The sequence below is a fragment of the Hyperoodon ampullatus genome (genome assembly GCF_949752795.1).
Source record: "Hyperoodon ampullatus genome assembly, chromosome: 2".
Lineage (NCBI taxonomy): Eukaryota > Metazoa > Chordata > Mammalia > Artiodactyla > Ziphiidae > Hyperoodon > Hyperoodon ampullatus.
In genome coordinates, this window is record NC_136915.1 from 89446459 (window position 1) to 89461319 (window position 14861).

At 38.1% G+C, this 14861-nt stretch overlaps 2 protein-coding genes across 2 annotated transcripts in view; one reads left to right on the forward strand and one right to left on the reverse strand.

The window, feature by feature from the left end:
- The window catches only part of FRRS1 (ferric chelate reductase 1), a gene marked incomplete at both ends in the record, with an annotated part of 49475 nt that extends 34849 nt beyond the window's left edge, over positions 1-14626 (reverse strand). The window contains 5 exons of the mRNA XM_079725194.1: positions 1600-1747; positions 3347-3441; positions 4506-4642; positions 5653-5848; positions 14567-14626. Coding sequence (XP_079581320.1) covers positions 1600-1747; positions 3347-3441; positions 4506-4642; positions 5653-5848; positions 14567-14626 — 636 coding nt within the window. The remainder of the gene's footprint in view (positions 1-1599; positions 1748-3346; positions 3442-4505; positions 4643-5652; positions 5849-14566) is intronic.
- On the forward strand, positions 12220-13095 carry LOC307048996 (heterogeneous nuclear ribonucleoprotein A1-like). The gene has a single exon (XM_079698306.1). The coding sequence runs from the start codon at positions 12235-12237 to the stop codon at positions 13060-13062; it is 828 nt and encodes a 275-aa protein (XP_079554432.1). The 5' UTR covers positions 12220-12234; the 3' UTR covers positions 13063-13095.
- Positions 14627-14861: the final 235 nt, after the last annotated feature.

A 14861-nucleotide genomic window follows, 5' to 3' on the forward strand; every position in this document is an offset into this window, starting at 1 on the left:
TTTAAATGTGCAGCAGTGACCCTGAGGTCTCTCCTAGTTCTCTACAAATGCCATCATCCTGTGACTCTGAATGAACCTCTCTATAATTAGAGATTATAACCTTGGTGCAGAGATACAATCAAAAGCTCCAACAAGCGCTAAAGCCTTTTATATGAATTTATGGAAAGATAATAATCCTGTCAACAGATTCCTACTGGGAAGCTCAGGTCCAAACTGACTGTGGACTCCCCTAAACTAGCTTTTAAATAAATAAACATTAACACTAAATAAACTGAGAACTAGTGCAAATAATAGATCGAATTGCTAGGTCAAACAATAGTTCATAATAATATAATCAAATGGCTCATCATATATTGCATAATGTAGAAAAGAAGGAAAACAAAATGAGACACTGTATAGGAGTACAAGAGCTTTATTTAGTATGAAGAAAAAAAGTTATAAAAAGACAAGAAAGGGAAGGAAGAGAAAAAAATGAACTAATAGTTACTGAATATCTATTAAGTACAAAGCCATTAGAAACCTTATATACATTCCAATGTTTAGTTCTCATAGTAATACTGTGTAACAGCTAGATATTATTTCTCATTTTACAGGCTAAGAAACTGAGACTTTAGGAATTAAGTAATTTTTCCAAAGTCAAACAGAAATTAGACAAATCAGGATTCAGGCCCAAATTTGTTCTTGCAACTGTAATAACCTACTTTAAGACATTTTTTCATTATATTTACTTCTGAATTGATAAGTATAATTTATCAGAATTGCTTTCAGTAAAACCTTTCTAATGTTTCTAATATGCATCACCCTTTCTAAGGTATGTTTTTTTAACGGTAATTCTTTTGAATCAGAGGGCTTAAATGGAATTCTAGCTGATAAGCTTGCAAAAGAGTTTCTGTGGTTCAACACACAGAATTCCCCAGTACTCATTGATCTTAATGAAATAAGATCGAAGAGTTATATCACCATTTCAAGATTCTCCTCCAAATCTTATCTCAATTTAGCTTAAGCTTTAAGTTCCCTCTCCATGTGTGATATTTGGCTGTGTTTGTTTTGTTTTGTTTTGTTTTGTTTTGTGGTACACGGACCTCTCACTGTTGTGGCCTCTCCCGTTGCGGAGCACAGGCTCCGGACGCGCAGGCTCAGCGGCCATGGCTCACGGGCCCAGCCGCTCTGCGGCATGTGGGATCCTCCCGGACCGGGGCACGAACCCGCATCCCCTGCATCAGCAGGTGGACTCTCAAGCACTGCGTCACCAGGGAAGCCCTGTTTTTGTTTTTGTTTTTGTTTTTTTTTTAAATGGAAGAAAGCTGCTGCTTCAGATTTACTTTCAAATGAAAACATATCCACTGCTAGTATAGACTACATGTGAATGTCATAACCACACTTTGAACATGCAGGGTCTTACACTCCTCTTATTCTAACCTATAAATCATAATGTTACAATGAAAACTTTCTCCTGATTTCCAGAAGGGAATTCAAAAACTTGCTACCACAACCCAGGACAGCTACTTCTCTACACACGTTCCCAAGCACAGAACCACAATTTCTAAGGAAGCTGTTCCTTTAGATTGCATTTGGTGAAACCATAAAAATGTTACTTACTGATTTGGTTAAATGGGAGACTGGAAGTAATGTTGGCATAGGTGCTATTGTAGCTTTAGATGTTGTAAAAGGAAGGACATTTGGTTGTGAAATTATAGGACCAGGAATCTTCACCCAGTAGATTTTGTACTTCTCAACAACTGTGGCTCTGAAATGCAATACCAGCGAGAGTGAGATTAGACAGAACCATGATTGTGGCCCACCATAATCAAATCGAAAAAAAAAAGTAATGAACTAGGGACATACCACTTAATACAGGTATACCTTGGAGATATTGCAGGTTCGGTTCCAGACCACCACAATAAAGTGAATATCACAATAAAGTGAGTAACAGAATTTGGGGGTTTCCCAGTGCATATAAAAGTTATGTTTACACTATACTGTAGTCTATTAAGTGTGCAATAGCACTATATCTAAAAAAAAACACAAATGAATATACCTTAATTTTAAAATACGTTATTGCTAAAAAATACTAACCATCATCTGAGCCTTCAGCAAATTATAGTAGTAACATCAAAGATCACTGATCACAGATCACCATAAGAAATATAATAATGATGAAAAAGTTTTGAAATATTACAGCAATTACCAAACTGTGGCACAGAGACACAAGGTGAGCAAATGCTGTTGGGAAAATGGTGCCCACAGACCCACTCAATGCAGGGTTGCCACAAATCAATTTGTAAAAAGACAATATCTGTGAAGCCAAATAACGCAAAGCACAATAAAACAAGGATGCCTGTAATACCTGACAGAATTTCGTGTGAGGCAAATCTCTAATGACTCTCTTCCACTTCATCACCAAATGAATTTTAATTACTCTCTCTCTCTCTCTTTCTTCTCTTACTTGTCTGTTCTCTGGGCATATTCACAGCAACCAGGAATGTCAGACCCCGGGACTAAAGTGCACAGATTTCCACTCCTGACATAAGAGAACATACTATTACTACACTTTCCATAATGGTCAAATTATTCCAAAAGCCATGTGTAACAGGCAGCTACAGCAGAAAGCTATATAGAGGCTGCATAAGCAACCATCAGTTCTTACTGGGGTCATATCCCCTTTCTCACATTCCACTCAACACACAGGTGCAAAGCTGCATTACTGTGTGCCGGTGACCTGTGCACAAAGTGAAGCAGAAAATAGTGACAGGCCAGGAAAGCAATTCTCCCTTTAAAATATGTCTATAACACCACTCAGGAATCATTATATGGCTTTATGACATTCCATTTCCCCCTTGCATGTAAGACTAAGAGAGAAGTACTATTCTAATTCTACTGAATTTCATAATTCTGAGGAGCACATATGATCTTACTTTTTTGAAAATCTAATCTGCGAGTTGTGACACTGCAAAAAAAATGTCACCCAAATTTCAGGACTGCTTTTTTTTCATATTCTCATACTGATACAGGAACAAATCTAAAAAAAAGTATTAGTCCATATACCATATAGACTCAAGTATTAATTGATGGCTCTTATTAGTGTGAAGGCACTACAACACTTCATTCACTCAACAAATGTCTATTAAGTGTCTATTAGGTCCTTGGTCCTGTGCTAAGTGCTCTGTATGTATGCTGAAAAAAGAAACAAACAAAAAAGCAAAACAGCCACTTACATCAGTAAGGTGGTGTCATTACTACACCACACCGCTGCCATACAGGTGAATGTCCAATAGGTATAAAAAAAGATACAGACTATCATTATTTCAATTATACTAGTTACAGAGTTGTAAACTTTTCTACTCACAGAAACTTTATTTGATTTGGGGCCCTGCTTGGAGCATTCCAATAGACTTTAATTTCTGTTTTTTTGGATGGACTTGTGTGACTCACAGCTGATCCCTGAAATAAAATGGAAAAGAACTACCATTCAGACACTCAATAGCTCAACATAGCTGGAACTACAGCCATTTTGCAAAGTAATTTACCATTGCATGACCTTGGCATTGTGGTAAAGACTATTTTATTTAGAACAGGGACTCAGGTGCTCAATAAATACATGTTGATTGATTGACACCAAATTAGCAGCCGGCTCTATGAATAAACTAGAGTCAGCAAAAATTTAAGAACTGAAGAGAGTTATGAATACTGGGTGTATTGATGCTATATAAAGACTGCTCATTATTTCATTTATACTGTAAGTTTCTTTTTTTATTAATAGATGCAAACAGAATGCAGAAGATTCATCAAAAGAAAAAATTCCTGCCTCCAAATATGCAATATTATATTTTAGTAATTCCTTTCTCTTGAACAATCTTGTTTCCCACATTCATTCACCTGGCAAATTCCTATGCATTCTTTGAGATCTAGCTGAGATCATCTCCTCTCTCTCAATTCCCTCTAGCCTGTGTGCAGCACCTCTGCTATGCTTCTCACCCACCCTGTGTATGGTTCTAATCTAAGTCATCATACTATTCCACTTATGTGTCTGTCCTATATCCATACGTTCTACTTATGTGCCATGTAGCATATGTCCATATGCTTTACTTATGTGTAAGGCTATGAGCTCTTCAAAGAACAAGTCCTGTTCATCACCATATCCCATGCAGGAAAGTTCCTGGTATAATAAATGTTCATTAAATTAATTAATTACAAAAATTAGACCTCTGTTCCACTCTAGAACTCTATCTTCAATATTAACATCTTTTGAAATTCAATACAATAAGAGTCAATACTATATAAAATATCAAAAGCCATAAACTCTTCAAGCTACAACCCTACCTTTTCTAGGATGTTGTATAAAAACATCTTGCCAGTAGAAAAATTAGGAGGAAAGTTTGATCAACATGAATGTACTCAGATGTCTGCAATGCATGGGTACTGTCATTGCTTATCTTGCAAACACCACCTTGTAGTGAAAAGACCCATGGAAACTGACAGAAATCAGTTTCAAACTAAACACAAACCTGTATATCTTCACAGGTCAGAAGCTGTGACACTTGACTGTCAATCAGTGTGAAGGAGCCAATAGGAGGGCCACTCAAATTCTCAGCATCACGTGCTTCTAAGAGAAAGCCTTTAAATGGTGGCCCTGACAAAGTAACTAAGAAACAAACAAAAAGATAAGTTAAGAGTTTAGCAACATCCCCCAAAAAATACTGTTTAAAGGAGGTACATCACCAAATCGGGTGTATATATAGAAAGCTACTCCAGGAGAGAAAATAGTAGAAATCATCCTATAGTCAAAGAAATTCTAAACCGTGTTCCACAGGACATTATTCCATGAGATGTGATAGCCATTCCACAGGGAAGAAAAGGTAGGTTATGGTCAGAGTGTGGTCCATGGGGCCAAAGTAGTTTGAAAAATGCTGGTTGAAAGTAAATACTTCTGTCTTTACTGCAAACGTCTCAGGCCCTTTAACATTCTACTGTGCAGTATGAAACTCTAAGAAATATAATATATATAACAGAGTGTTCCAAATTTATTTTTCCATATACCCTTTTTGCTAGAGCGTATCTATTAATATTCTACATTTCTAAAGTTGCAGAAAATAGAATTTATAAAATGCTGTTATAGATACATCCTTAATAGACTATTAAGTTTCAGCCTACCTTTTGCCAGAATTAGGGAAACACAAGAGATTATATTATGTCAAGAAGGATAAGGGTTTAACATCTTAAGCCAGATAAAATAAGCTTTATTTTATGTATTTCTATTGAGTAAATAGTACTGTTAATGAAGATATATTAAATAATGACAAAAACATATTTTCAAACCTATTCTGGGGAATTCCCTGGCAATCCAGTGGTTAGACTTGGTGCTTTCGCTGCCAGGGCCGAGTTCATCGCTGGTCAGGGAACTAAGACCCCGCAGGCCATGTGGTGCGTCCAAAAAAAAAAAACACCTATTCTGAATGGATAGTAAATATACTACTTAAGTAATATAGTCATCTGTAGTAGTTAAACACAAAAATGAGAAGTATAAGATCATGGTATCTTATAAAAGCAGATGAACAGATTAAATGAAACTGTATAAATCCAACAGTAATAAAGATTCAATGTACAGTAAAAAAGTGAAATTCAAAATGTAAATAGTTAATACCAGCACAGTACCTTTGATCTGATCTCCTGGCCAGAATGTCATCTGACTCACTAAGATGTGGCAAGTGGGATCAGACTGTGGAGTATGACCATGTTTAGGAATCATTCCACGGCATGACTTCGTTACTTTTCCATTGGGATAATTAGCCACAGAACTAACGAGCAACAGAAGTATGAAGGCACCAAGGGTAAATCCAGGAACTGCCATCTCAAAAAGAAGATTAAAAGCACATTATTTTTAAAGGTAATTAAAATATAAATGCTTTCACATCACAGGATAGTAAGTTCTAGACAACTATTTACTTTCAATAGTCAGTTAACCACATTCTCAAAAATATGTACTATAAAGAATGTGATATGTGAAGTTTGTCCTGGATTTGAATCTCATCTCTACCAATTACCAACTGTGAAACTTTAAGTAAGTCACTTAAGTCTCATTCCTTACCCGAAAAATAAGGAAACGAAAACCCTCCTTTCAAAACTGTTTTAATAAAATTTAGACACAGCCAAAGGTCTGGCAACGAAGATAATAAATGTTAGTTTTCATTAGCATGATGGGGAAATAATAAAATAATCCAGTAAAAGCAAAAGGTTTTGCTCCACTTCATCCTAGAAAGCTTAAAGAACAAATAAGAAATGTTTCTTCTGGATTTAAATATCATCACCTGAATAAATCTCTGATATGATTTCTCCCAACTTCCCATTAAACTAATCATGGTGACAATTTAATTTGCAACACTGAAAACTGAGGCTAACAACCAATTGCAAGAGACAGTATTTCTATTACCTATAGCCCCAAATACTTCTGAATTAAGAAACATGATTGTTAACCCAGGCAATTTTCTTCTCTCATCCAGTTTATCGGCCTCTTACCATCTGCCTAACAGAAAACCAGTCCCACCCTTGTCTAGCTCACTTTGTGCATATATGCAGAACCTGCAAATCATAGTATTTAACAAGGCTAGAGGTAGATGGGCAGGGACATGTTATATGGCAGTAAAGTCCACACGGTGGACAGGCTGCAGATGGGAAGAGCTCAAGAGGCAGTTCATTCTCCACAGAAATGGGCGTTTTCTATACATGGTCATAGACAAAAATAAAAGCACCCTTAGAATCACTAGAACAAATTATCCTTTTATAGTCATGTAAATTATAAACCCCACATTGGACCAGAGCTAAACTATAGAAATTCCTGCTAGACACCAGAAATTGTGCTAGAGCTATACTCTTTAACCAGCCCTGCACATTACACCAGTAGCTACCAAGTAGATAGCTTTGGGTCCAACTCTATACCCCTATCTTTCATCAAACATTGATGCTAGATAGAATTGTTTTCATTTAAAGATAAGCAAAAGGAACAAATGAACCAATCAAGAGCTTCTGAAAAATTCTATATCATAAGAGCAGCATAAGATTTCTCTGTAGACTCAGAGGAAAAGCATAATCCTGAAAATAGTTAATTACTATAGGAAAAAATATTTAAGAAAATAACTGCTAAAGAATGGAGCAATAGAAAATCTTCTGTTCAAACATGGTTTCCAGGTCCTTTCGTTAGGGGCAGACCTGATTTTAGGACCATACAAGGTTTACTGGAGAGGATCAAGGTCATTATTATTTTATTTATTTTTTTTTTTTTGCGGTACGCGGGCCTCTCACTGTTGTGGCCTCTCCCGTTGCAGAGCACAGGCTCCGGACGCGCAGGCTCAGCGGCCATGGCTCACGGGCCCAGCCGCCCCGCGGCATGCGGGATCCTCCCGGACCAGGGCACGAACCCGTGTCCCCTGCATCAGCAGGTGGACCCCCAACCACTGCGCCACCAGGGAAGCCCCAAGGTCATTATTTTAACCACGTGATCTTGGTCAAGTTATTACGAAAATTAAATGCAGAAATGTGCCTCACTTAAAGAATGGTACAGTGGGAAGAGTTAGTTTGGTTTAACAAATATTTATTTGGCACTGACTTCCTGCCAGGTGAAAATGGAAACAAGACTTTATTTCTAGTCTCTGCTATGCATTAAGTAGCTGAATAACATCAGTCAGGTCACTTAATCTCTGTCTTAGTTTCTTCATTTGCAAAATATAACAGATGAACTGTAATAAATTCAGGGCAATACTAACATTATGATTTTAGTATAAAGCAAAGTGGAAAAGCATACTGGGAATTATTAGAGCATGAAGTATAAGATGGGAAAGGGAAGTGACAAAGACACCACTACCTGTCATTCATTAGAAATATATCACAAACAAGGTCAGCGAGAGAAGTAGACAACAATAATTTCTTTGTCCTTAGTCAGATACTGACCACTCAAGGTAAAGTTCTATTTTCATAACAATGGCCAATGATGGTTTCCCAGTTAACGATTCAGGGAAACTTTTTCAAATGAATACATTAATTCATTAGGCAATCTATGCCAACAGATTGCATAGTTATGAAAAGGAATAGAGTTATATGTGGAAACATTTAAGCTAAAATTATGGAATGTGGATATGAGCTATTATATTACGAGATCATTCTTCAAGCACTGGAAAAACTTGTATGATTTTTGTATTTTGTATGATTTTGTATGACTTTTACAGGTATGTAAAATTTTGTATGATTTTTGCAGGTTTTTAATATTTTGTATGATTTTTACAGGTTTTTAATATTTACATTCTACCATGAGTATAATATAGAGAAATAAAAGAAAAGATATCATAACTTGCATTTTGTCATCCCAGGACAAAGACAGACTTATTAGTTTAAAAGGTTAAAAGAGAGGTTATCCTGATTCTCTAACTGAAATATCACCAAACCTGATGAGATTTATACAGTTTTCTTTCTTGCCTGAAAGACAGGCACTTAGTAAAAAGGTATAACGACTGCCTTTACCATGCTCTACATACATCTCACATGAAGATAAAACTTCAAAACGAGTGTATTCTTTATTATCTGAATACCAGATATTGATAGGCCACTCAATATGCTATTACTGAACTAGGCCCAGTTAACAGTAGCCAGAAGTCTCCAGGCCACCTGTCTTACTAGTCTGTTATGGTCCAGGAAATGGTTCCCTCTTGTTGCTTCTTCCCACAACTAGAGTTACACTATTACAATCATTGATCTTATAGTACTATATATTTGGTCAATTGTTTCAGGTTTCCTAATCATCATTAAATTTATCTGATGTTCAGCCACACGTTGGTAATGCAAGAAACAATAATCGTGTAAAATAGGCAGAACACAAATAATACAGCTAGTAACATTAATAAGGTCATAAGTAAGTATTTAAGCTAAGAACTTCCATTAGGTGTAGCCCAGTATCTCCCCAGGTCACCTGACCAGTTTGTTTTACACCAATCACTATCTTTAAGGGAAATAATATATTGGCATCATACATAAAGTTCACCAAAGATGTCTGCATGTACAAGGTGTGTGATGGGTAATCAACTCCTACTGGATTGAGAAAGGAATGTTATTTTTCAAGGAGTTACATGACTGGTGCCAGAAGAAAAATCGATCTTTATGGTTGAGCAGGTATTTCCGCCTTTGGGGAAGTCTGGTTAACCCATAATACAGATGCATAGTACACACTAGGTGGGAGGGAGGTGGCCAAAAGGGCAGAGAAAAAATATTATGTTTAAATTTTTCTTGTATTGCCTTAAAATGTGAATATTTATTTCATCATAACCATAATATACAAACACTGCAATCCCTAAAGCACTTGAATGCTCCATTCAAAATTTCCATCAAGTACATACTACAAACAGTGTATAAAGTAAATAACTACTTCTTATTCAATATTGTTTTTATTTTATTACTAAAACTACAATGGCATTATATTCTTTTACTTTGTTATAAGTATAAAATTTTCAATTAACTTATGAGTTAAACATGCTTTTGTTTCTGGGCTTTTGGCCTAGAGACAGAACCACCATTGATAATATTGCTTCCATTAAAAAACAGAATTGAAATTCCAAGTTGAATTAAAAGTTAATTTTGGGACACAGCACATGTGTAATTTCAGCATTTCATCTAGGATCTGGGGCAAACCTGGTAGGCCTGTAACCAAAACCTAGAGGGACTGGGGTTAGAGGTACAAATAGATGTCCACTTGTACAGTGAGAGAATTAGGCAGAAAGTTTTAGAAAAGTAGGTAGAACCAGAGAAGGATAAGGAGGTTGATAAAATCAGAAAAGTTAAGACTAAGCACAAGAGATATACAGAAAGCAATGAAATTTCTATAACAATAAGAAAGGAAAGGATTACAGTTTTACTACGGGGGGCGGGGAAGAAAGGGGCCATAGTGTGAATAAGAAGAAAAAGAAACAGACATTTGGTGAGAAACTGGTAGACAGTACATCTAATGTAATCCTTACAACAAGCAGATATTATCATCATTTTAGAGATGAAGAAACTGAGACCAGGGAGTGTACCCGAAACCATGTACACTTTTAGGATTAGAACCTAAATCTAACTCCAACATTCTCATTCTCTTCCCTCCACATCATTGCTCCCTCCTTGGAGAGAGAAGGATGTGGAAAGTAAACAGGTGCAGCAAGGATCCAAATTTCACAATGAACAGTGTGAGTGGGGGCATGCTGTGACAAACGTGAAATCTAAATTAGCCTACTTAATTCAGAATGTCAGGTCCACTCTATGAGTCTGAGAAGGTAGAGACTTCATTCATAGAACTAAAGCTCCTGAAAGAATGGATATAAAAACAAGTAGTACAATGCTTAAAAACACTAAGTTGCCAATAAATGGTAATTGCCATTATTTATAATCACTAGCAACTTTCTGCATCACCAGTATGTGCTAATTTCTTCTGAACACTATTGTGGTTAAACAACGGAGGTTTCCATATATTTCTTTCATCTGCATTTAACTTGTTCAAGCCTTCTGAAATATTTCAGAAAATTTGATCCCCTTCTTTCCAGCAATTTACTTTACATTCATAGAAAATTTCCACATCAAGAGTTAAATTGACTTTGATAGCTGGATCTCAAATTATAGGGAAATTGAAAAACAGGTCAAGTATTTCCACTTCCCCAGATAAAGATGTTTCAGACTCCATTTTCACAGCAGGAAGTACAGAGAAAAATGATTTTTTTAATTAACAATTGGAGTTATGACATTTTCAGTAAAGATTCTAAAAAAAATAGAGCATAAAAAATGGCACAATGAGGGCTTCCCTGGTGGCGCAGCGGCTGAGAGTCTGCCTGCTGATGCAGGGGACACGGGTTCGTGCCCTGTTCCCGGAAGATCCCACATGCCGCGGAGCGGCTGGGCTCGTGAGCCACGGCCACTGAGCCTGCGTGTCCGGAGCCTGTGCTCCGCAACGGGAGAGGCCGTGGCAGTAAGAGGCCCGCGTACCGAAAAAAAAAAAAAAAAAAAAAAGGCACAATGAGATCTGTCAGATCTGACAACCTAAAATGGTTGAAAAGAATTCTGAAAAGAATTTAGAGTTTAAGTAAAAGGAAAGGTAGAGGAAACCACTGAAGAAACAGGAATTGGGAGCTCTCTGACATAATTCTGATTCATCTAATCACAGCATCATCAGAAAGCAACTTTTCCACTTTATTCATTCTCTGGAAAAATGATTGGAAGCAAATATCTTATTACACACAGAGCTTTCATCTGGATCATTCCACATGGCCCTCACAATAGTCCTGTCCTAAAAACAATATTAGGTGCTAAGTGGAATGGTCCCTTCTCTAAAGACACAAAACTAATAGATGAAACAAAAGCAAATACCATTAATCTATCATTTAAATGATGTTACTATTTATTGAATGCCTGTTCTATTCTAGTCAACATAGTAGGTGCTTCACACGTATGAACTCTAATCCCTGGAAAAAACAAAAACTTTTTTTGTTGCATGGAAATTGAAGCTCACAGAGGTTATTTAAAAAAAAAAAAAAAAAAACTACTGCCTAAGATCCCATAGGGACAGAACAGGAAAAAACTGCATTTTATTATGGCGATTGAGGGGTAAAGGAGAATATGACAGAAGCGCTAAGGACTCACAACATATCAGGCATCATGTCAAGGACTTAGCACACATTCCTCAAAACAACCCAGGAAGGTGTGAGGGGTATTATCCCCAGTATGTAAAACAGGGCACTGATTAAGATTCTTGCCAAAGTCACAGCTAATGAGTGGTGAAAAGTATGATCTCCAGTCTAGTCTGTGAGGTTTTAACCACTAAGTCATCCACACCTTCAAATCAGACACTAAAAGCTTACACAGTAATCCCACAGGAAAAGGGATTCAGAATGAGCACAATTTGGGAGCAATAAAAGAAGTAGAGATAGAAAGAGCAAAGTGAGAATGGACTTTGGAGGGCAGTGAACAATAGCCTAACTAGGTCCAAGGTCAAATGTTAGAAACAGTCGTTACAAAAAATACTATAGCTTTCTGCTCGTGGACGCCGCCGAGTAAGCATCGTTGACGTCTCCCCCACCCCCCTCCACTGCTGTCACGTCTAAGTCAGAGTCACCCAAAGAGCCCGAACAGCTGCGGAAGCTCTTCATTGGAGGTTTTAGCTTTGAAACAACCAATGAGAGTCTGAGGAGCCATTTTGAGCAGTGGCGAACGCTCACAGATTGTGTGGAAATGAGGGATCCAAACACCAAACACTCCAGAGGCTTCGGGTTTGTCACATATGCCACTGTGGAGGAGGTGGATGCGGCCATGAATGCAAGGCCACACAAGGTGGATGGAAGAGTTGTGGAACCAAAGAGGGCCGTCTCAAGAGAAGATTCTCAAAGACCTGGTGCCCACTTAACTGTGAAAAAGATTTTTGTTGGTGGCATTAAAGAAGACACTGAAGAACACCATCTAAGAGATTATTTTGAACAGTATGGGAAAATTGAAGTGATTGAAATCATGACTGATCGAGGCAGTGGCAAAAATAGAGGCTTTGCTTTCGTAACCTTTGATGACCATGGCTCTGCAAACAAGATTGTCATTCAGAAATACCACACTGTGAATGGCCACAACTGTGAAGTAAGGAAAGCCCTATCTAAGCAAGAGATGGCTAGTGCCTCATCCAGCCAAAGAGGTCGAAGTGGTTCTGGAAACTTTGGTGGTGGCCGTGGAGGTGGTTTTGGTGGGAATGACAACTTTGGTCATGGAGGAAACTTCAGTGGTCAAGGTGGCTTTGGTGGCAGCCGCGGTGGTGGTGGATATGGTGGCAGTGGGGATGGCTATAATGGATTTGGTAATGATGGAAGCAATTTTGGAGGTGGTGGAAGCTACAATGATTTTGGCAGTTACAACAATCAATCTTCAAATTTTGGACCCATGAAAGGAGGAAACTTTGGAGGCAGAAGTTCTGGCCCCTATGGTGGTGGAGGCCAATACTTTGCCAAACCCCGAAACCAAGGTGGCTATGGTGGTTCCAGCAGCAGCAGTAGCTATGGCAGTGGCAGAAGGTTTTGATTACTGCCAGGAAACAAAGCTTAGCAGGAGAGGAGAGCCAGAGAAGTGACAAGGAAGCTACAGGTTACAACAGATTTGTGAACTCAGCCAAGCACAGTGGTGGCAGGGCCTAGCTGCTACAAAGAAGACATGTTTTAGACAATACTCATGTGTATGGGCAAAAAAAACTCAAGGACTGTATTTGTGACTAATTGTATAATAGGTTATTTTAGTTTCTGTTCTGTGGAAAGTGTAAAGCATTCCAACAAAGGGTTTTAATGTAGATTTTTTTCCCACCCATTCTGTTGATTGCTAAATGTAATAGTCTGATCATGACGCTGAATAAATGTGTCTTTTTTTTTAAAAAGAAAAAAAAATACTATAAATCTGGTCCCTCTTCATGACCCTTACATGAAGATATCCATCCCCAAGACTGTTTTCCTTGACCCCCACATTTCTCTACAGGCTATCCCTTCCATAGCCTCAATTATCACCCCTGAAGAATATTTCCCAAATCTTTCAATTGCCCCCAACCCGCATGTCCACAGTGCTTCAACTCAAATTTCCAACTATACATAGATTTCTGTTTGGATAACATTAAGCTCAATTTTTCTGAAAAGAAATTCATTATTTTTTCCTCCAAACTAGTTCTTGAATCTGACTTTCCTATTTTGACGGTGGCCTATCAACATATTTCTAGTCAACAAGATTTGAAACCCAGGGACTTCGCTGGTGGCGCAGTGGTTGGGAGTCTGCATGCCAATGCAGGGGACACAGGTTCGAGCCCTGGTCCGGGAAGATCCCAAATGCTGCAGAGCAACTAGGCCCGTGCACCACGACTACTGAGCCTGCGCTCCAGAGCCCACGAGCCACAACTACTGAGCCCACGTGCCTCAACTACTGAGGCCCACGCACCTAGAGCCCATGCTCTGCAATCGGAGAGGCCACTGCAGTAAGAAGCCCGCCCACCACAAGAAAGAGTAGCCGCCGCTCGCTGCAGCTAGAGAGACCCCATGTGCAGCAGCGAAGACCCAACGCAGCCAAAAATTAACTAATTAAAAAAAAAAGATTTGAAACCCCAAATTCTCAAGATTTGACTCCAAACACTCTTTGGGACCCCAATTTCCAAATAAGCTCAGCAGATTCGACCTCCACCCTTCCGGACACCTACTTATCCCTTCTGTTTCTCTCTTCTACCTTCCATTCCCTCTATTACATCTGTCTGCAGTTTTCCATTCCGACACCACCTTCAAGCACAAAGCCTTCATTATCTGTCACCCAGATTCATGAAATACTCTCAATTGGCCTCCCTGTTTCTGTATCTCCATTTGAATCCTACACAACACCACAAGATCATTTTCCTAAGGCACAATTCTCATCATATCACTCCGCTCACCAAAAACCTTCAACAGCTTCCCTGGAATTATTCAATTAAAGACAAAAGCATTAGGCATTTAATGTGTATTCAGCCCAATCCATGTTCTATCAACAATGTACCATTTGTACTTATTTCTGGAACAAGTACCTCACTTTTTTTCCTCCCCATGTTCTGTCTTCTAACTGGGACCTCCATTATGCCATCCATCAAATTCCTACCCATGTAAAAACAGATATATGTTAAATGGGAAAAAAAATAGATACAGAAAATATCTGAACACTGTGCTTAAACTGTTAAAAATAAAGGTACATTGCCTATCATTTCATGTAAAATGCAAAAGACTGATAATATCCAATATAAGCAAGCATGTGGAGAAATAAGTGTGCTCATACACTGAAGAGTGTAAATTGCTGCAATATTTTTGGAGGAAATTTGACAATTT

Excerpts from the sequence above, each read along its gene's own strand:
- LOC307048996 (XM_079698306.1), top strand. The coding sequence starts at position 12,235 with ATGAGGGATCCAAACACCAAACACTCCAGAGGCTTCGGGTTTGTCACA.